The sequence below is a fragment of the Tinamus guttatus genome, unplaced genomic scaffold (assembly GCF_059628265.1).
Source record: "Tinamus guttatus ecotype Peru unplaced genomic scaffold, ASM5962826v1 Tinamus_guttatus_pri_ptg000366l, whole genome shotgun sequence".
NCBI classification, from domain to species: Eukaryota; Metazoa; Chordata; class Aves; order Tinamiformes; family Tinamidae; genus Tinamus; species Tinamus guttatus.
Genome location: NW_028288900.1, coordinates 179,636 through 201,958, shown reverse-complemented (window position 1 = coordinate 201,958; position 22,323 = coordinate 179,636). Strand labels below are relative to the sequence as shown.

At 41.4% G+C, this 22,323-nt stretch overlaps 1 protein-coding gene across 1 annotated transcript in view; it reads right to left on the bottom strand.

Annotated features, from left to right (window-relative positions):
* The window catches only part of THEMIS (thymocyte selection associated), an 81,488-nt gene extending 70,800 nt beyond the window's left edge, over positions 1 to 10,688 (bottom strand). The window contains exon 1 of the mRNA XM_088530320.1: positions 10,598 to 10,688. Coding sequence (XP_088386446.1) covers positions 10,598 to 10,688 — 91 coding nt within the window. The remainder of the gene's footprint in view (positions 1 to 10,597) is intronic.
* Positions 10,689 to 22,323: the final 11,635 nt, after the last annotated feature.

The window sequence follows — 22,323 nt, the reverse complement described above, 5'->3', positions numbered from 1 at the left end:
TGGCTATCAGTCTGAGAAGATGATTGCAGAAGCCTCATTTTTAATGACAGAAGGTGTTTTTTTTTTAAAAAAAAAAGAACTGAAAATGCAACTCTGCCAGCCATTAAAGAGCAGATTCATGTTTGGAAGGTGCAATTGTACATATAGTATTGATTGTAATTACACATTTTTCTGCAATTAGATTGCCTTAGCCCTGATTTTAGCCCTTGCTTGGCAGTGTGCCTGGAATAGTACAATGAAGATTACATTCAGACAAGAAAACTGTTACCTGTGTGATTTGTCATCTAGACATTTGCAGCAAATATTGTGCTGTTAAAAGGGAGGGAGGGAAACTATATGGTTTTCAACAGGGACAATAAAAATCCTCTTTCTATTAAAAGCCAGAATAATTAGTCTCAAAACGTTGTGAACATACCTGCTGTGCAACACTGTAAACCTGAAAGATTTTACTTCAGCTCTGTGATGTGAACCCCCACATACAATATATTGAAAAATAAAATAAAAATTAAAATGGCTCTTTTAGTACACTTACTTGTTGTTGCACATAAAGTCCCAGTGGTTTTTTTTCCATTTAAGCCATAAAGCAAATGTAAGATATATTGAAAATGTAAATCCAGTAAACTTAAGGACTGAGTCTTTTTGATCTGAGAAATATGTATGCAATATAATGCAAAAAAATAGCAAAACCTAGAATAAAGCAGCTTATTTATGGTGATCAAACAACACCCCTGAAGGCTCTAATTAAAGAGCTTGTTGCCTTTGAAACCACCTTTTTTGGATTGCTACTTTCTTCAATGAAAAACACATTTATATCCTTTTATAGCTCATCTCTAGTTTGACAATCCATATTAGCAATTGCTGTGATCACATCAAAGCAACCATAACAATTGGTTTAATATCTTTTTCCTCCATCTTTCCTAAAATGTTAAGCAGCTGCAACACCCTCACCCTTATTATAAGCTCTTCTTTAGTTGATTTATTTCTCATTATAGGTACAAGAAGAGTCTTATGAAAAACAACAATATCAATTATAATACAGTGAATGCCCAAGATAGATCATATCATTCTTCATGTGAAATAGCATGAGATACCACTGAAATAAATATTTTATAATACACTTGAGAACAGCAAACAAAATTGTATAATTTTATAAATATTACAAAAGCATTTAAATCATTTTTGTGATACTTATGAGCGAGAAAAAGTAAATATTGCCTTTTCCCCATAGCTCTGTTTAGTGACTGCTTTAAGAGTGAATGTTTTGCTGATGACAATAGGAAGCAGGGCTCAGAATTAGGTCCGTCACTAAATAGCAGTAATATATCACTCCTACCCAGCTCCCCTTCCTCACACAGCTCTAAGCACTTTTGCAAGGAGGACTAGGGAGAGCGACGCAATGAAGACAAAAGACCTGGCAAGGGTCATGCACAGGATCATTCAGCAGAGCTGGAATTGAACCTAGACTGGCTGACTCCCAGTCTAATAGCCTCTCTGCTACAGGGTGCTGCTGAGCACTTCCAAATACCCTCGCTTCTTTTCTTCTCTTAACAAAGACCAACTTTTTCTCCTAACAAAACCAAATGGCTTTGCAGGCCAAACTCTAGGCATTGACTCCCTAGCCCTATGAGTTTGAATTCTTGAAGGAAAAATATCTGCCTTTCATCTCTTCGCAGTACCCACTGAATTCGTTGCAGTTGGCAGGCTGAGAAGTCTTTGAAAGACAATCCAAAGAAGCAAGAATCCGGCTGCTTTGCAAGCAGATGAAAGATGCCTCGACGAGTTATGAAAGAGGAGAACTTTGTCCCAATGTCCTTTTCCAAATGCTCCTTTCTCCACTATTATGTTGTCATCGGTTGCCCATATGGGTGCTGTCTTCTCAGATCAGAGGTGACTACATTTCAGTGGCTGGTGAGATGGTTCTGCTTTCATATAAAGGCATGACCCCCTGGAGTATTCAGTCACTCAGAATTACAATAGTCTGCTTCTGCTAAGACACAGTTCAGTTGAAATCAGAGTTTTATGAAAGCTGCTGCAGCCTCTCAAAGTAATATGAAGGGCATAATATATCTATAATTAGTGTCACTAAAAGAGATAACATTCTTTATGGGCATTATTTAGGGCTGAGACAATTGTTCAGAGTTTATGTTTATGTTATGTTTATCAAGAAGATAAATCTATTTCAAAGTTGTGGGTAGTAGTCTTGCTTACCATTATCAGTAAGATTATTCTATGGTTAAGCAGTGTATTTCTGACAGTGAAAAGGTACTTTTCTTTTCTTTACTTTTTTTTTTTTCTGAGCATCTCTTGAGAACTGAAGATGATAATCAGCATCTTGGACTTTCCACACCACAACAAGCTAACACTATGGGGTGGGCGGATAAAAAGAGGCTGAAAATCATATTCGTAAAAGCAGGCAAAGCATGCACACCTGCAGCTTCTCTCTCCAACCCCAGGCTGTAAGAATGGCTCCAAAGAGTATGAACCAGCTGTATGGCTTTTATCTGCTGCTTCCCAGCTCTGCTCTGTCCACAGGATGCTCCAGAAGTCCAGGGCTAGCAGTGGTCGCAGGCAGCGTACATTGCTAGAGTAAAACCCCTATGAAGCAGTAAAACTGCTTGTTGGGCTGCGTGATAGGACCTCATTCTTTAACATAAGAAGAATCTGCAGGTTTCAGGAGTCTGGGGTACAAATCTTCCAAGAGGGTTTGGTGCTGAGTTGCCCTGGAGCTAAACACCCTTTGAACAGCTGCACAATGGGCATCTCATCTTGCTCGTGTCTAAATAGGCTGCAGATGTTCTGATTTTTGCCGACACAAAACCATTGAAAAACAAAGGCTGAGAATTTATCTTTTGCCATATAAAGTCAAACTTTAAATGTCAAATACTTTAAGCAATTTCAATCATAATGGAATTAAAAAATACTTATGCAGTTTCTGACTTATTTCTTTTCTGATGGGTTTATGGTTTTTTTCTTTTTTTCTGATTCTCATCTATGCAGAGGGCTTATGCTCTACATGTGGCAGTGCAGCTTTTGCGCATGCAGTACCCACTATAATGGAAAGAGCAAGTGAAACCGCAGCTCCAATTGCAGTGTCTTTGCCCTTTGGTTGGTTCTACACTCACAAGCTGGAATTACTGCAGTAATGAGGAGAATGCTGAAAGCTGCTTTTGAGCAGCATTAGCCACTGCTGTTTTAACTGTCCATGATTTATTTAGTCTTACTCATTTTCTTTGCAGCACTAATTACTTTTACTTAAGGTATGTTTATTCATGGAATTTAAGTATATGTTTAACAGCAAAAGTGTGCTTTGTTGCACTAGCTTTAAGAAACCTGCTTACATCAAGCTGCATCAGGCTAGAGCGCTGAGCACTTTACAGATCAGGCCCAAATGTGGAAACATCTTTAAGCAGCAACCCCCACCGAGACGACAGCCCTGTTGACCCATCAACACCAGTGCAATGGAGCTAATGAGGTACAGCTAGCAGAGATTAATGTTTTCTCATGCATAGATCACTAGTTATTTGGGAAAACAAAATAGAAGCACAAAAACCTTGTAATTTAATGAAGTGGTTGTGGGCTAACACATCAGGAGATATTTATGCCAGCATTTTCCCTCCCCTCTATCTTCTTATGGCCTCCCCTCTGTCTTCTTATGGATGCCTCCTTCTCTCCCCAGAGCCTGATGTTTCTGGGTTTGTGAGAGTTGTCTTAGCATTTTTAAAGGAGGCAGGTTTACAGGGCTCCTGTAAAGAGGGCTCCTGCTCCTGCAGACCCCATTCTGCAGGACCTCATACCTTGAGGTCCACATGCAAGAAGACGCAGGGGAGCGCTGTCCGCTGCAGTGAACCAGCACATCAAGGGCAGCTTCAGCAAATCAAGGCAGGCTGTTATTTACTTAATGAAACAGGCCAGACAATTTGGCTGTTGCACCCACCCCCTACACCATCTGCAGAAGGGCCCTGAGCTGAATGTTGCTGAAAGAAAATACCCACAAGGAGAAACCCAAAAGTGTTTCCCCCTGACACCTGCTACAGAGGGTCAGATTTTCTCACTGCATCTGGATGAGTCATCCCACTGCGGGCAGTGGCATGAATAAAATCAGCAGTATTTGACCAATAAAAGCTAGATTTTGTTCTCATATTGCATTCACTAAAAGGCACTTTCCTTCTTGTTCAGAATAAAACATGCTCTAGACGCAATCTGAACAAGTACAGGAGAATTTCAGAGGCACAGTTTCATAGAAAATTTACCAACATGCTCTGACTACCAACCACTGAAGAGAAGTCACACAATCTGCTACTCCTGCTGTACCTAGAGCTCTTTCCCTTAGCTGCTGAATCAAGAGGAAGGCAAATAACAATGTTCATAGAAAAAAAAATCATTTTCACAGACAAGTAAGACTTTGGGCTTTGGGCTCACAGACTGCCCCAGTAAAGGCAGAGACCATTTGTACTGATCTTCCTTCTCTAAAATATACGACCCTAATTGTCTTCATCAAAGCTATTAAATGACATTCTTGCTTTAGCCCCTGTTTAAATTGTATTTTTTTTTAAGGAAAAAGCACCATTAATAGCCAGGAAGAGCCATCTTTCTTACTTAATTCAGACTTCATGACCTTCTAGTTTTCATTGACTCATTGGCTCTTCACACTGATAGGGAAAGTGGGATTTGTTCCCTCTAGGTTGCCTTGAAATTAGTAAAAAAGATATTGCATTCTACATGATCATTTCCTAACTACTGGTGTTGAGCGTGAGTTCTTGTCTAAATTAGAACTTGAGCAGTTGAGGCTTCACATACACAGCTTCTTCTTTTATTTAGTTTGTCTAGCTACTGCTACAGGATTAACAGGACTTTTCGTAATTGGTTCCAGGGCTCTGCTGACGGCAAGCTGAATCCATCCCTGCCAGAAAAAGCTCGCAAAAGTGCACCCTGGAAAGATGCTGTTTCCCAGTAACAGAAGCAGAAAGGGTGAAACTGAAATTGAGGAGATAGCAAGCAGGCAGGGATTTGCAGTGAGCAAAGGAAAACTGAGAAGAACGACGAGCCCAAGCATGTTTGTGTGCTTTACAGCTCACCTAAGAGCATTTTTAAATGGAATTATTCATGATCGCCAAAGAGCCAGAGCATCCCCAAGTATTTTGTTTAGCGTTGCCTCTATAGGCCATTATCAGGGTATCAAACTACCAGCAAGAGACAGTGTCTGTACCAGGCAACGCCGAGCATCTTTAACTCTAGGCAGTGTCGAACATCTTCTTTAACTCTAGGCAGTCGAGCATCTTTAACTCTAGGTGTGTAAGGAAGCAGCTTAGAGGACATTAACTTTGGACATATATGGGAACCTGCTGTTGTCTTTTCCCACCCCTCCTCTCTTAGCACGGAGAGAACCAGTACTTTCCATGTCCCTCAGAAAGGGAGCCCAGAGGGCAGCGCTGCATTTATAGCCTGCTTCTTCATTGCACTCCCAACCTCCGGAGCTGGAGGCTGCTGGCTTAAAAAGTCCTTCTGCCCATAAAAAAGCAGACTGCATAGAGCTTCCTGACAAATCTCACAGGTCAGCTGTAAAGAGGAGACATTCCAACACTGCAGCTTGCCCAAAACACACGCTGCTTTTGAACAGTTCAACTGCACCAAGGAACTACTTAATACTGTGGCAAATCCCAATTCTTAGGGTCCTAATCCCATCCTTGATGTGTACATTTCACTTCTGGGGAATAAAACAAGACAATGTGGGATCTATAGCTAGGCAGAGCAAAAGTGGCAAGGTCTCACAGAGAGGATACGGCTAGTGACAGAAACACCGATGGAGTAGTTGCCTTGATCAGCTGCACATTTTTCACAATTAAAGTTTGGCACTTTTTACTCTCCTACCACTGGTTAAATTAAGCCTGCAGAATATTAAATTCAATTACCCATAGAATAATTATATCAGTATTAAAACAGACATAATTTTTGCAACATAAAGATGACAGCCCATACTTGCACGCTATCGGCAAAAACAGCAGTGATACAAAACTCAGCTCACTAAGCATCAATATTTACTAAGTTATTCAAAGAAAGACATTCAATCAATCAAATCAGTTTCCAATGGAGTTTCAGGAGTTTAATTTTCTAATAACATATTTTAATGAGCTATTAAATTGTCATGTACTTCAGTCTGTACTGTAGTTCCTTTCTAATCAGTGCTGATTACCAAGATATTTGTATATCTGGCAAATTCGCTTTCATTTTATAATCAGCCTTCCCGTTTCCTTCAGTGATCCAGCTACCCTGTTTCTGCATCAATGAATGTTGTGACAAAAAACGGTGAGCTGCGGAGCCTGAAACAACTGCCTGGAGTGACATCTTTTGGCTTTGCAGAGCCACCCTTTCCTTTCACCCATCCTCCTGCTTCCAAACAAGGGACAAAGACAATTTCCCCACTTCTCTTTGACCTTCTGAGTGTGATGTGATGAAAGAAAACTGCTTTAGAAGGACTCAGGGCTATTACTGTAAAGCCCCAATGTGTTCATTTTAAAGAGATAAGGCATGTAAGGAAACTGCTATTTTTGCTTTCGGTCTTGTGAATCATGTCACAGACAGTTGTAGACAGTGACTCTAGGCTGGAGCTCTGCCTATGTGGCCACATGTTAGTGGAGCAAATGGGTCTGTGAACATGGGACATGCCCAAGCTCCTCAAGCCTTGGCTCTCAGGCCTATGGCAAACTGGGTAGCACTTCAATTCACTCCAAAGCCTGGGCATAGTACGAAAAATGCTGGGATTTTGCAGCTGGTATCATCTCAGGGAAAGCAGATCTTGTGTTTCAAGTCAGGAAGAGAGAAAAGGACTGAGAGGTGGCTAGATGTCAGTCTTCACCACCAATGGCAAAAGATATACCAAGTGCAAGTTCAATCATCCTCAGCCTCTCAGGTATAAAGTATTTTGAATTGAAAAAAGGTCTGTACAGTCCAGCCCTTTTGTTTGGCAGCTACAGTTAAATGTATCATAAGCTTTTTAACAATAGCAGAAACATAATTTTGTACAGGCCAACGGAGAAACTATTGGTGAAGCAGGTGCAAAACAGCACAAATTTCCAACTTATTTTCTGCCATGGGCTGCAACAGGCAGGCCTATGTATAAAAATGAAGACCTAGATATTATTCAGTGATACATATATAAGAAGGCAGAATAGCACCTTCTGCATCATTCACCCATTTTAAACATTTCTGCCCAAGAGCAAGCAAATCCCCACTCTCAGGCTGGAGCCTAACTGGGCAGCTTCTAAAGGACCTCCCCTCAGGGAGAAAATTACAACCACCCTTCTGAAGTCCCATAGCATTATGCTCTCCTCGTGCTTCAAGAGCTAATGAGATTCTCTCAAGAGCAGAGGGACTAATTTGCAAGTCATATATTTGCAGAACCATTTGGAATTAAATGCAGTTGAAGCAAAATGTTGCTTCCAGACTGATTAAAGGAAGGTTCAGCCCCACAGCACATCATTGTACCTCACAAGACTACAGTAAGCTCTGTTGTCTCCTTACCACAACCTTCATTGGTTTGTTGCTACAGCTTTGATTTGACAGCTCTAATTGATTTAGAAGTTATTTATTTATTCCGTTTGCCACTACGTAGCCAATCAACCTGACATTAAGAAATTCTGCGCTTCTTCTGGGGTGTGGAGAGGAAAGCACATGCAGAATTCCTCACATGCAGGTTCTCATTATTTTAAATTTTTGCCTCCAGAAGCTTATTCATCCCCTGTGACTGATCAAACAAACTCCACACTGTAATGCCATAGAAATATCTCACTTCCCTTGCTATCTGCATGTTCTACTAAGAATGTGCTAAGAGTCTTCTGAAGCCCAGCTGCATAAAACAGCTAATCCAAGCAGGAATCAGCTACCCTGACTGACTCCACAGCAGGCTGGCAGCTAGTAAAATCAGTGCACAAATGCTCTGATTTGATCCCTAAAACCATAGCAATAAACGCATGTTCCCTGACAATAGACATGCCATTATCCACAATGTGATTGCTGGTATATTGACTGTGATGATAAGGGAAATCAAAAAGGTTATTAAGGTGAGAAAAAAAAAAGTTCAAGGAAGTAGTAAAGAATGGTTGTCCTAATGAAAATTCAACCTTTGCCAAGTGGTCCTGTTTAGCAACGTAAGAGGAGTTACTTCTCATTCTCTCTGAAGCGCTACGCTCACTTCAGGAAAGGCAACATAAATCATAATGCACTCACAGAACACTGTGTTCACTCCTGCTAGAAGAAGTGCAGGGAGGCAAAGTGCGCAGGACAGATCCTACTCAACCAGAAGGCTGATGAGGGAGAGAGAGACAGGCCAAAGTTGTAGCCCTAGATCCTGTAAACGTTTCAGGCAGAGAGCAACTCGAACTTGCACTAAAGCAAAGAGGAGGAGAGCAGAAACAGCACATGTCTATTAGTGAACATCACTCTTTCTAAGTGCTTGAGGATATGCCATTTTGCTAGAGGAGGGAGCCAAGGAGCTCTTCTCTATCAGTGACTTGTTCTCTGTATAAGCAATAAATATCTGGAGGCATGTTAGCATTGCATGTAGCTTGCTGCTGGATAAGGGTAGAAGTAAAATAGAGCAGAAGTCCCTGGAGCAGAGGGCAGAAGAGTTTGTGCTGCCAAACATTTAAGAAGCAACAGAGCAGCACAAGGAGTCTAGCTTTTCATGCAAACATTTCTGGGTCCTTATGGCACACTACAACCACTTGCACTTACAACAGACAGCTATCATCAGCAACAGCCCTTTCCTCACAGTGGAAATGAGAAGAGGCTATCACACGATGCCCCATTTCCTACGCTGGCGCTTCAGCTGTGTCCTTGTTCTCCTCTGTGACAAGTGCCTATGCAGTAAATTGCAGTACATATTGCAATGCTCCAACTCTGAAGACAAAGCTTTAGTGCAATAGCTTTATTGCTATTTATTTATTAACAGCAGGATACAAACTGAAATGACCCTGGATATGCAACCTGCTAAAAACTGGGCTAATATGAATTTATCATGGCATTTTGTTTTCACATATATACACATAACACAATTTATATTTCCTCTCCTCCCCTCTCTTACGAGTGTGTGGAAAGAGACAAATGTGGTGGCTATTCCAGCTCCAGAAAGTTTTCTTCTGGCTTTTTGGTGAAATAAATCCTATTCTTCCTCACTTACACAGTAATCTTGTGATCAAGATTTTAATTTCTTTCATGTCAAAATCAAATTCTTGGCACTTTTTAAATTGGAAAATATGAGCAGGCCACATTTCAAAATGAGGAAAAGGCAGAAAATCATATGTTCAGAAGTCTGTGGTAATTTTGGCCCAATTTGTTTCCCAGAATGCCATTTTGTACATCAGTAAGATTTGTAAGTCCTGGATGCTTTCTAAAGCAGCTAGGACAGGCAACGGGGAGAACACGGACAATACACTATGAAAGAAGCTTAAATTTCTTGTCATCTCCCTTTCTCCTTCCCTCCCCAAGGGCTGGAGGTAAAGAATCGATATCCCCCAACCATAGGTAAGTTCAGAGGTTGCAGCTCACGTTTCCCATGGTCACAGCTCATGGTGGCCACATCCTCTGTCCTGCTGTGGGGAAGTGTGAGGATTTTAGGTTAACATAAAGGCAGATACTGCAGATCCTGAAGAAGATATAACTTCAGTTCATTTCATAAAGCCCCTTCTGTTTTACCTAGTTTTCTTTCTCACACATATGGTTGGCAGGAATTTTTAACACCAGGTCTTTCACTGCATACTCCCACTAGGGGACTCTATTTGTGTGAGGGTCTTGCCTACCCTCTCTGTAAGCCACTGCACTGAGTTGCACAAAAAGGGAGATAGATAACTTTTTTTTTCTTTTCCTAGAAAGATACATGGGCTTAATTGAACACCACATGGCATTTTTACAGTCATTTGATGGAGCCCATGCCCTGAACAACTTTTCTCTCCAGTGAAAGCTTCTTTTCTATCCTTAAAATGTGCTTCCTATATAAACAGAATCCAACAATAAAAATGGCATAAAACAATCTGATGGAGATAGATAAGCAAATCCAGCAAAATATTATCCCTGTGATGCTTGTGTCTGGCTCATACACATCCCTTCATATTGTTGCACCTGAAAAACACCCTTAAATCCATGGAAATGCTTTTCTTTTTGTCCCTCAAGTCACATTCCAGCCTTTCAGCTTCTCTATTTCTAGAGCAGAGAACTGCTCCTTGCCAACCCCAGAAGACCAAGGCTAGGTTTAACCAATTAACCTTTGTGAGATGATGTGAGATTGCTAAACTGACAGCTCTGTGCAAGTGCAAAGCCAGTTCATGACTCATTTAAGGACTCTTTCCAGGATACGATGAGAACTCTCTGCCATTATAGGCAAGCCTGCTCTCCTCTCTGCTTATGAGAAGACAAGGTCTACTCCATACAAAAGACACCTCCAAAGTCGCTGATCACTGCACTTCTTTCTTCAAAAGGGTTTTGCAATTGGTGGGAAAATGCAGGGACACCAGATCAGCAGCCTCCTCCCTCCGCATTCCCCTTCGTCCCTGTCTCCAAGAGGGCCCCAATGTCAAAGCCTTGCCAAAAAGCAAGCAAAACTCACCTTGAAAATAGATTCCTGACTGGATTTGGAGGACCCTGGGAAGGGCTCTGGGATCCAAAGAATGAATGAACTTCTCCAGCGTAGATGCCATGGTCTGCAGCAAGGCAGCATGTGGATTTGACACTTGAAGACCAGGAGGAACCTTTCAAGGCAGCAACGTTTGCAGCTTCACACATGCCCCATCTGGGACAGCCATCAGGCTCTGCGGCCGAGGGGAGGGGTGAGGAGCAGAAGGGAGGTACTTCTGGTTTTTCACTTTGGTGGCCACTTCCTTAACCTGAGAGCTGGAGGTTTAGGTGGGAAAAAAAGACACCCAGCCAGTGAAATAAGAAGAACCAGCACCCACTGCCACTGTTAGTGTTCACTGCCCGTGCTGGTGCAGGTGCCACACGTTACCTGTGCCTATTAAAGTACAGGTATCTGTGCATGTGCAGACACCACGCGTGGCTCCAAGAAGTGCCAGAGTTGCCATGGAGACTGGACTTCCAAGAGGGCAGGAGGATTCATTTCAAAACTCTATCTCATTGAGGACGGTTATTGATTCGCCACCTGGAAATACTGACCTCATGAAAAGGAAATATTGACTATTATCAACCCTGCCTAGAGCAGGAAAAGCTATCAATCACATTCGGCTTTTTTGTTTGTTTAGTTTTTGGTGAGAGTGGGAAGAGAGCAAAATAGTTTATTATTTGTTCTCTTCAAAACCACAAACACCTTTTTTAAAGAAAAAATGAAACCATTTTGTTATGATGCTTTTTGCTGCCTTAGACTGCAAGTGGATTTAAGACACAAAAACTGAATACGAATTACTTTGTCATGTGAACGGGAATTAAAACAGAATGCAGTTATGCAAAATAATGAGATTTTCTAATGTGAACAATGACTTATGGGGAAGGAGGAGTCAAATTAGAGAAGCTGCGATAAGGAATGAATTTTAGGAGACTATTGCTCAATACCTTGTGAAAACCAGACTGCACTGAAGGCAAACTCCCAGATTTGTCCTCAACTCCACTATTATCAACCTTATCAAGTGCTGTTATCTCGGCAGGACTCTTCAGAAGAGCAAGACCATGCAGCAAACAAGCGGCAGAATCAGGTCACCAGAGGAAAAAAAAAAAAAAAGAATCGATTATGATTTCATGTTCCCTACTACTGCTTTCCTCTGCCCTAAAGGTGCCAGGAAAAGTAGGAAGTGTAGTGACAAAATGACAACCAAAAAAGCATGACAACCAGTGGCTTATTTTCCAACAGTTCTTTAGCTGTGGTACATCTATATGCAATAATTTATAAGCTTACTCCGGTATTCAAAGATAAAACACTCGCAGCAGGTACTGAGGTTCCACTCTACCCACCCGCTGCCTTCCACTCTCCCCTCTACTCCACGCCCCCCCCCAGCCTGCCACTCTAACCCCTACTTTCCACCCTCTACTCTGCCTATCCTCCGTTGACCCTCCCCTCTACCCTACACTGCCCTGCCCTCCCCTCTACCCAGCCCTCGACCATCCCCTCCGCCCAACCCTCTACCTGGCCCTCCCCACCCCACCATTTCATTCCCATTATGACCACTCCACCATGTCATTCCCATTACAACACCCACCTCCACATCACTTTCATTACGTGTAATATTATATTATTAGCCTTCTTTGGAGATATTCAAGACCGGCCTGGCTGCGATGTGCTCTAGGGGTCCCTCCTTGAGCAGGGTGGCTGGGGCTAGATGGTCTTTAGAGGCCCCTTCCAGCCTCTACCATTCTGCAAGTCTAAGGTGCAAAGTGGGTGGTGGGAAGAGTTTCTTACTTGTTCTCGGCGTATGAGAGTGTGAAGGGGGGTTATGAGCAGGGAGAGTGCAGGTGCAGAGCTGGCTACTACCAGCTGCTAGCTTCGCAGGTGCTGCAGGCAAGATGAGTGACGGGACTTTGGGTCTAGGAGCGACAGCTAGTAGTAAAAGACAAGCTAGAGAATATGCACAGCCAGTTACTTGTGGACTGTTTTATCACAAAAGAACTCTCCATCTTCCTTCACAACAACGCACACCAAAAATTAAGGAAATAGAATTTATGTGGGAGACAGCAGAGCAAACTACACACATTCAGTGGTAATGTGGTAATCAGAAAAGCCACACTGTAGAGTTATGTTCATAGGGTGCAGAGCACTGACATGCATGACCAGCTTCAGCTCTTTAGATGGGACAGTTTTATACAATTAAAAATTAAGCGAGCAGTTCTGGTGAACCAAATCCAGTCTCTTGACATCCTTGTTCCTACTGAGATGGTCAATATTTTATTACTACCAGGAGATGGTTTTTACCTGTCCACATGTTTTTATCTATGGAAAAAGACTTACGGCCACTTTTTAATTGCCCTAAATTCACTCGTGTTTGACACTGTGACACCAGAAAAACACCATAAAAATAATTTATCATGGACTGTAAATAGGTGTAAAAATTAATAACTACGTTCAACATCACTTGACCCCAGCAAAGCAAGTGCACAGATAGTGCACTTTTTGCGAAAGAAAACTCAAAACAAAACCTGTTAGGGTCGCCAAATCTGTTAATACAATGGAAATGAGGCTGCCACAGCTCCATGCCCACAGGTCCATCCAGCAGCGAGACTGTATTCCCAGGAAGCACACACATGAAACACACACATAAAGCACACACGTATGCAGCACAGACTAAAACCCCTCAGTTTTTAGTGTGGCACAGACACAAACAGCACCAACGTCTTTGTCCTATCTCCCTCTCTGGCTGGTCAGGAGAAAGATATATTAGCAGGAAAAGATATATTTGTTTGTTTATATACAATCATATAGTGTGGATCCTTACAGTAGCTGTCCCTGGACACAGTCTATGCTGTAAGTGGCCCAGCATCCCTAGTGACCCCAGCTGCTGCGTGTGGCCCCGAGGCCACAGTGTGCAGCAGCTGCTCGTGCAGATGCTGGACTCACACACAGATTCTTCTCCCAGGAAAACAGCCAGACAAGGCTGCAATGAGGAGCCTGGCCAGCTTGTGGGGATCAGGCGTAGGCATGGCTGGGCATGGACACCCACTAGTCCTGGTAACACTCCATCAACCCCTTTTCTTCTCTCAGCTCTCTGCTTTCCCACTCTGGCTCCTCCTGACCAATCTTGACCCATTTCTCTCTTTGTTTTCCCCACTAAGCATCCCATAATATACCTGGCACCTAAATTTTTCTCCCACACCCTGTGCCAAGGCTTATCCCATGGGGATAGCCCTGTCCAGACAGTGTCGCAAAACCTCTCTATGATGGAGGCTGCTGGCAGCCTGGTGGCTGCCTGGGTGCCTCTAGGATGCCTTGGGGGGCAGCTGAGACCTTCCTTCCAAGGGGGGTTTGGAGCCCCCTGCTAGGGATGGACTTTGCGTCCCCCACTGTCACTGGGTGCAGAGAGGAGCCCTCCTCCGATAACGACCTGATTATGGTCAGGTCCTTCCATGCGCCATTGCTGCTCAGGGCTCCTCCCAGGGTATGGAGATGAGCTCTTCACCGCATATCCAAAAAAAAAAACCAACCCAGTTGCTATGAGAAAGCATACATATATAAATATATATATATTTATATAAATATATATATATTTATATACACTCTTCCAAAATTGCAATCCAGATCAGTATTGTCACCCGCTCTTCATGAGTTATCAGAGAATTCCTAATCTCTGTTAGCACCTAGAGCGGTAAATGAGGAACACTGAACTGTTCTCCCCAGTGCTCTGCAGGAGCTTTTTCCATGTTTGCTGTGCAAAACAAAGTGCAGAGAGAAAAATCATTTGCCATTTCCAAACCATCAGACATTCTGAAGTGGAAGATTGCCACATCATCATCATGAACTGCCGGTAGAAAGAGATCACTTTTTTTTGGTTATTTTATCAAAGATTAAACTCACAGGGGGATCTTGTCTTGGAAAAATTCCTTTCACTTAATTGCAGTTTCAGTGCTTGGTAAAATACATGGAGGCTGGAGACAGGATTGAGAGGCAAGATCTGAGCCTATTTTCCACATGCTTAAAGAACAGAGGCCACAATCCTCTCTTTTCCATGATTCCTTTTCCCACTTACTACCCTCTGCATAATTAAAGAGTTTATGGGCTTCTCTCCATGCCCTGGTTCCTGCAAGCATTGGGAAGCAACATTTTGTTTCGGCACTTCTTTAACACCTCCAGCCAACATTATGGTGAAAATTGAGCCCAGCACCAAAACCTGTGAATGCCAAGGTGGCTGGCAGTGCCCATGCAGCCATGGGCACAGCAGGAACACGTCCATGGACAGGAACTGGCACTGTACAGCAGCGCACTGCACACACTCCTATCTATCTGAGTCATGCCCTAAGGGATGGATGTAAACTAGCTGTAGAGGAATAAGTCTGCAAAGCAGTGTTTAGCTAACTTGGAAGAATTTGAAAAAAAAAAAATGTTCCTAAGAATAATTTTTCAGAATGTTGATGAATACTCAGTTTTCATGGAGTTAAACTAGTGTTGGAAGATTTCAAATAAAATCAATATCAAATTTGTGAAGGTTTGGTTTTTAAGTCCAGCTCATTCTTAACATAACCAGCTGGTAGAAGGGAATCTTCCAAATGGTCCTGTAAATAGAAAACCAGGCATCAAGGATCTCTTGGGAATGCAAGTCGGCAGGGAGATATGCCCAATTTATTGAGCTGTGTTTCTCTTGTGTTTATAACAAGGGAAATGTGTTTGATACTTGAGCTGGCAGAACAATAATTCGAAAGAGGTGGATGCTTCAGGGTAACTGGGAACAGCTAAGACTTGGGAGGCAGATATGCCTGAGGTTTATATTGAATAGTTATGTTACCACTTATATGAAATTGAAGGTACTGCAGGAAGTTCAGTACGTGTGCATTTTTTTTTTCCTAGTGTAAAGTGGAAACTCCACTTGTCATTAAAGATAAAGTCAGGCTAAACTGTAAGGAATTCCCCTTGACACAAGTGCATTGAGCTGTGAAATAATTTCCCAAGAGACAAGTGGACACTTGGGGCATTTAGGTCGAGACTAAATACAGCACTGTAAAACACCGTCAAGAGCAGTTCAGATTAAAAAAAAAAAAAAAAAGGTTATCCATTCCTATGGCTGGAGATCAGCTGTAGTGTCATCATCATTTACATGAGTCGACTGGCTTGATAACTACGTAGGGCTGAATAATATTACAGGGAGGCTGCTCCCGAGAGGGAGCCAGCATGAAGCAGAGATTTCAGTGCCTGGGAGGTTCCTCTCAGGCAGCACTGGCTCTGGCAGCACCACACAGTTTTTGCATAGCCGATCCAAGAAGGAATGAACTCATCTGACAGCAGGGTCTTCTCAATGACCCGTGTTACATAAACTGATGATCTCAGTAGGTTGTTTGTTCTTCACCTGCCCTCATCATAAATGAAACAGTCCAACTTCTACCACAACACGTTGGGAGTGCCAACCAGGACACTGTGTCAGTGGACAGGGCCTGAGTCAGCTAAAGATCCACTTGCAATGCAGAGCTACAACATGATAATGGAGCACTGTGCACGTGCTTTCTCTACTGTTTCTCTGTGTATAGAGAGATGGGCTTACTTCCTGAGTAAAGCAAGATCCTAAAGATCCCACTTGAAACTTGAATTTGAGCCATTTTTAAGAACAAGGATGGTTAACCACTGGGATTTATAGTGCTTCACTGTCAAAGCCCATAGACGAAAAAAAAATCTGCCCTTCTAAAGATATTGCTTTGCTCAGTCCCACTTTTTGGATATGGTACAAAAACAGGTGAAAATCCTAACCCCTTTGCTATGCAGGCAATCACCCCAATGAATTGTGTTGGCTTCTTCTGGTTTTAAAAACTTGGAACACTTTAGTGCTACGTGATTGGACTGGAAACTTTCCTTTGTTTTCAGGAACTACATTTTGGGTTCTTTGACATTTCCTTATGGCTCAGCAGAGAGATCTTAAACATGCTCTTAATATGAAAATTACGTGACTTAGTAGGTGTGAACAAAAGTCCGTTAGTAAAAGCTCCTGAGTCTAGAGGGTTGCTTGCCAATGTACGACTTCAATGAACAGTCTATTGAAGAATCTGGATTTCCCAGTACCTTTAAAAGACCAGAAGCACGTGCATAAGCATAACCTTCTGAAAAAACAGTATGTTTTTGGCCGACTATTTTTATGGACTGAACAATAACAACTTGCAGGTTTTTCCTACATATAATGGACCTGTCCCTACTGGAGTAAGAAATGTCTTTCCATCGATTTTAATAGGATTCTTAATAAGGCAGAGTTGTAGTGTTCTGCTGGCCATGGCTTCTCATAGAAATGCCTTCCTGTTAGGGCTGCTTTAAGTTACAGTCCTGTAAAAACATTGACTTGCGTTTCTCAAAGTTCCTTCAACAAGGATTAAATTGCTTTGATTACATCAGTAATCTATGGGAAACATATATCTAGGACCCTTTCTCCTTCTCTTAGTAAAGATGATTAGCATCATGATCTTAATAAAATTATTTAGAGTTTTAGCACTATGTAGGAATTTGACACTGGAAACCCTGAAAGGGTCAAGCGCTGGAGAAGCAGTCAGCTCTAACAACCACGGAGAAACTGGTGTGAGCTGAGATTTGTAAGCCCTGGGCTTGTATTGACACAAAATCTCAAACTAAAAATTTCTTCATCTATTGACAGGCATTAATTAATGCTACCTGCCTGTAAGAGGACTGGTTTTTAAGCTTTTAGAAAACATTTTGAAGATAAAGTAGAATGCAATGGGCCTTTCCAGCACAAAGAAGAATCTGACAAATTGGTTAAGGTTTATAAAAAATGCGCCATACCTGTGAGCCTTAATTAGTGTTCCCACCTTATTATTATTATTGTTGTTATTATTGTTACCAGTATTTCAATAGCTAAGCAAATATCATACATTTATAGCCTCTATCACTTTACAGGGGGGACACACATCAGAGAAGTTATAATTTCTGCAGGGTTGTAGGCATGAAAATTTACAGCAAAGCCATGAATTATTCCAGATCTCCAAAGTCTCCATAGCCCATATTTCCCTAACCTGTGTGCTGCCACCATAGATCTGCTTTTCTCTTCTCTCTCAAACAGAAAGATAAAAGAAAAAGAAAAAGCATAGCTATAACAACAACACTAACCACTTCTGTAGATTTCATTAAGTAATTGCTTTCTGTAGATTGTTTTCTTGTGGGCAGAGGGAGAGTGCAGGTTTAAAAAAAGAAGAAGAAGAAAAAAAGAAGACAACATCACAGTTTTAGAGAGAGTACAGGTCCATTAAAGATTTACTTTGGCAGGAAAAAATTACTTGAGATACCTTCAAATTACAAAAAAAAAAATAGTGTTTTGAAATATGTTTGGCATATCTTCAATGCATTTTTGACAGTTGAAGACATGTTGGAGAAATTTTTTGAATTAATTTTAACTATCACGCCCTCCCTTTGTGGTTTCCTGAGTGGAGTGTGCTGTAATTTATTTTTAAAGAGACATGTAGGTTTCTAGATGCTGTTAAAGGAATCCAAAATAAATTTTTGCACCCTGCCACTTCTCAAAGAAAAGGACACTGAATTAATTTAAATATATTTGTGAAAGATTGATTCTCCCAATGGAATTTATACATCTACTTTCACTAATTATTCCTGAAGTTTCACCTATCAACTGACAATTTTCTACAGAAGGGAAGCAAAACAGTTTGACTTTCCTTGACAGCAAAGAGCTTTAACAGAACTGGAATGAAAACTGTCATCTCACACTCCCTGTCTCTCTAATCTGCTTTGTAGAAAGAAAGAACACTAATAACTGATTTTTATGTGAGCATTAAAACCCAGAGATTAGTCTAACTAGCCAAGGAAACAGCAAAGCATCTATTTTAATAATAGTTACCTTGATTTTTTTTTGTCATGCTCAATATTTATCTTAAATGACAAACTTGTTGTCTGACTTTCAAATTAACTGTGAAGTGATGGCACTGAAGATGTTTGCCCATTTCTATTCAACAGAAATATTGTCTGCCATCTAAAAACACCTGCAAAAACAAGCAGGCTTTTTTAACCATTAATGGGAATCTTTCTAAAAAAAAGGTACATGGAAAGATACAATCCATCAGGCACACTATTTTATTGGCCTGAATTTGAAAAGAGCTTTGAAAGTTGGTGAACAATATTAATTGCAATTACTTCCAGTCTGTGTATGAAGCTCAGTCTAAAAGCACACCATTTCCACAGCAAAATTGGGTATTTATCAAAGAATCAACGCTCCATATAAAGAGCACTTAACACTTGCCAACACATCAGTTAAATTGATTCTATTTTCCTACCTTTTTCAAAGCATTGATATTACTCCACTGCAAGGCATTCTGGTTGTTATTACTTTGCCATATAAAAGCTTTAGTTGCATTTGCTGCTTAAGTGATCTGCAGTCTCTGGCCATGTTCCAGATGTCCCTTGTCCTTTCTTAGTATAAAGATTTTAGTAATTGGTGAACCTTATGCCTGGGGATTTTTTGGAAATGCACTAGGAAGTTGAATAGAGATGAAGGAATTTGAAAACCTCTAAGTTGTGGAAAACTAAGTTCTAACATAAAGACAAGCTAACGGGTCTTTTATGGGAACGAGTAACAAACGCTCTGCCTGGCACCCACCAGAATTTCAGCCAGCGCAGAGAGAAGGGAGCCAAGGGACCTCTTGGTCTGTTCTCCTTATGTCTGATCCTGCTGGGGACAGATGTCTGCATTAGAAAAACAAACAAACACAGATACAAGTAATGCTCTATTTTGTTGTTTGTGCCATAGGCTTATTTTTACTAATCAGTTATAAAGTTATCTGGTTTCAGTTAAGGACCCCAGTGCAACTAAGTCTTAGTTTTGGAAAGAATGAAAAATCAGATAAATCTGCTCATGCAGAAATCTGGGACTATCATAAGCAAAGTATCTTTGCTTCAGGGCAAGCAAAGAGAAGCACCAACACCCGGTTATTTTCTTCTTCCCATCCTGCTCCTCCCTACTTGTAGAGTGCTGTCTACAAGCAGGGTTGTTACCAAAGACTACTGTAAGGTCCTCACTTACATGTAAGGTCCTCACACACATGCCATCTTCTGCCTCACAATAGAGAAACACAGTACTTTTTCTATGACTAGTAGTTGGCAAAAGACACCTTTTTTCCAGTGCTACACCCTATACCATTTTTGTGCTAAACTACTAGAAATAAGAAGTTTACTAATAGCATGCAGCACACTTCCTACTGGGAGAGGTTTCACTTTCAGAGATTGATTTGCAACACAAACATATTTTCTAATTGAATTGGCCCATGAGCCTGTCTTCTTAAGTGTGGAAGCTCAAGAACTCTTCTCAAGAACAACCTATAAAATGACTGCAAAAAACTTTTTTTTTTTTGAACCCATGGGTAGGATTTGCTGTAACTTCTCTGGTGTGTGTTTTAACCCTTTCCTGTGAAGACACTCACTCCAGAAACCATTTAAGATACTATTAAGATAATCCAGAAACCTATTAAGATACTCAATCCATCTCACCATCTCTCTTGTCTGCCTTTAAAATGTTTAATAAATCTTATTACAATTCACATGTTCACATTACAATTCACATATAAGTTACTTAGTAGCATGCACTGCATCCATTTTTTTCATATATAATTTTGCAATATGGAACATATACTGAGATCTCACCAAGGCCTTTTCCCCTCGTCATTTTCTGCAGACTTAATTTAAATTATCCAAGATTTCAAATAGTCTGTAAGGAAACATCCTGAGGGCTCTAACTTTGGAGTTTAAATCTTTCTGCCAGCATTTCACTTCATTTCCAGTTTGTTGCATCCACATTTATTTGACATCCAAGAACGTTTGTGTCCCTTGGGCACCTCCCTCAATGTGTTCCCTTCTCTCACGAGGGAAGCACACAGGGCAGCAGTTGAACACTTCCCCTTACTCCTCCTCCCTGTGCTGCTTTGGACGTCCCAATCTGGCAGATGCTGAGAGCCCATAGGGCTGCACAGCACCCTTGGGTCCTCACGCCTGCTATGGACATTTGGTGCTGAGCACCCTGTGAGGTCTTAAGGAGCAACTGGCACGAATAACAAGGCACATCTTGAACAGTGACAGTCGGCAGCTCCCCTCATATCTCTTTGAGGAATGTACTTGTAAGTGTTCTTGTAGAATTATGTCAAAATATTAATTCGAACAGGCTTCCCATGGCTACAGGATATTTTAAATTTGGAAAGCCATCACTTACATTGAAGGTCTCTTTACAAATAACATATTTTGCTTATTTCTTTTTCTGTGTTCTGCTTTCTGCTCACCTATAAAAAACACCAAGAAAGCATAGTTGAAGACCCACTTGCCAAGGAAAATTTAAGTACATCATATAAAAGAAGGCAGTTAAAAAAAAATAAAAAAAGAAATGTAATCCAAACACTAAAAGTCTTAAAATCAAAGCAATCGGGGATATATCAGAAACAGCCCAAAGATTGAAAAAAAAAAAAAATTGCTGATTCCTTTTCTAATATGCAGTTGAGGATGCTGTACAGCCTCTTAAAGCTAGCAGATGCCCAGAACTGGTTGCTCATGCTGTTCTACCCTATGATCACTCCCACCAGTATGCTACACTCTGATCTTCCTCCTCCAAGGGACAACACTGTCTGCACCATGGGTCACTCCTTGACAGAAGAATAGTGAAAAGAGCAATCAGCTCAAGAGCCCAAGAGGTGCCTGTAGTGAGGCTGGCCCTGCCCCTACTTCAGACACTTATAGACTGGGCCTTCGCAGTATACTGTATTTCTGAATCCTGTCCTCTGGGCCCAGCTAACCCAGCATCACAGCAAAGAGAGAAGAGCACAACTCTCTACTCCCATTGGAAGCTGGGTGCATGGAAAATGCATGGAAATTGAATTTTGCCATGTCTCCCTTCACTCGTTAATATTTAAGGTGATTTTTAAAATAACTTTGCAGTACCATGGCACATTCAGGAACCAGTGCGAGAGAAATGCCAGCTTTATCCATGTTTTGGTTACCTAAACCCCTAGATATGTATCCTTCCCTTCCCCTAGGATCTCCTATTAACAAACCCCTCCCATACGTTTTTGTGCTAGTCTTTTTTTTTCTAAGGAAACACACCTAACCAAACCTTTTCTTGTGCTGCTTGTTATTACTTTTAAAACCCACAGGCTTTTCCATCTCCTCCCCATGCAGAGGAGCCATCAAAAGGACAAAAGATCAGCTGCAGTTGTTCCCTTTTGCAATTAATTTATTATCATCCTGCTTACCACCCCTATCAGACTTTAAATGACAAACTGCAAGGCTCCTGCTTTCAGAGATGCCAAGCAAACTTGGCTAATGTTAGATCAGAGAGGATGGGATGGGTTGTGTCCAGCTATGGGAAAACTGTCAGCTATGTCCAATTGTGTCAGAAATGGGAAATCTTTTCTCCTTAGAAGTTTCTTCTCACATATTCCACATATTTCACAGATTTGTTGCTTTGGGAAGATCGCATTTGCTCTAAATTTTGGATGCTCTCGATCCTGCCCATGATTCAATACCAGTACTTTCCTGCTGTTATCCAAGTAACCAGAGAACAGTCATGCTGGTCCCAATCAATTTACTGGCTATACTATTCTTTTTCTCTTGCACAAAGCTTATAAATCAGCCCATTCAAAAGCACAAGACCTATTCCCTCGGCCTCTGCCCATTCCAGTTCTTCCCTGAATGCACTATAGCATCTA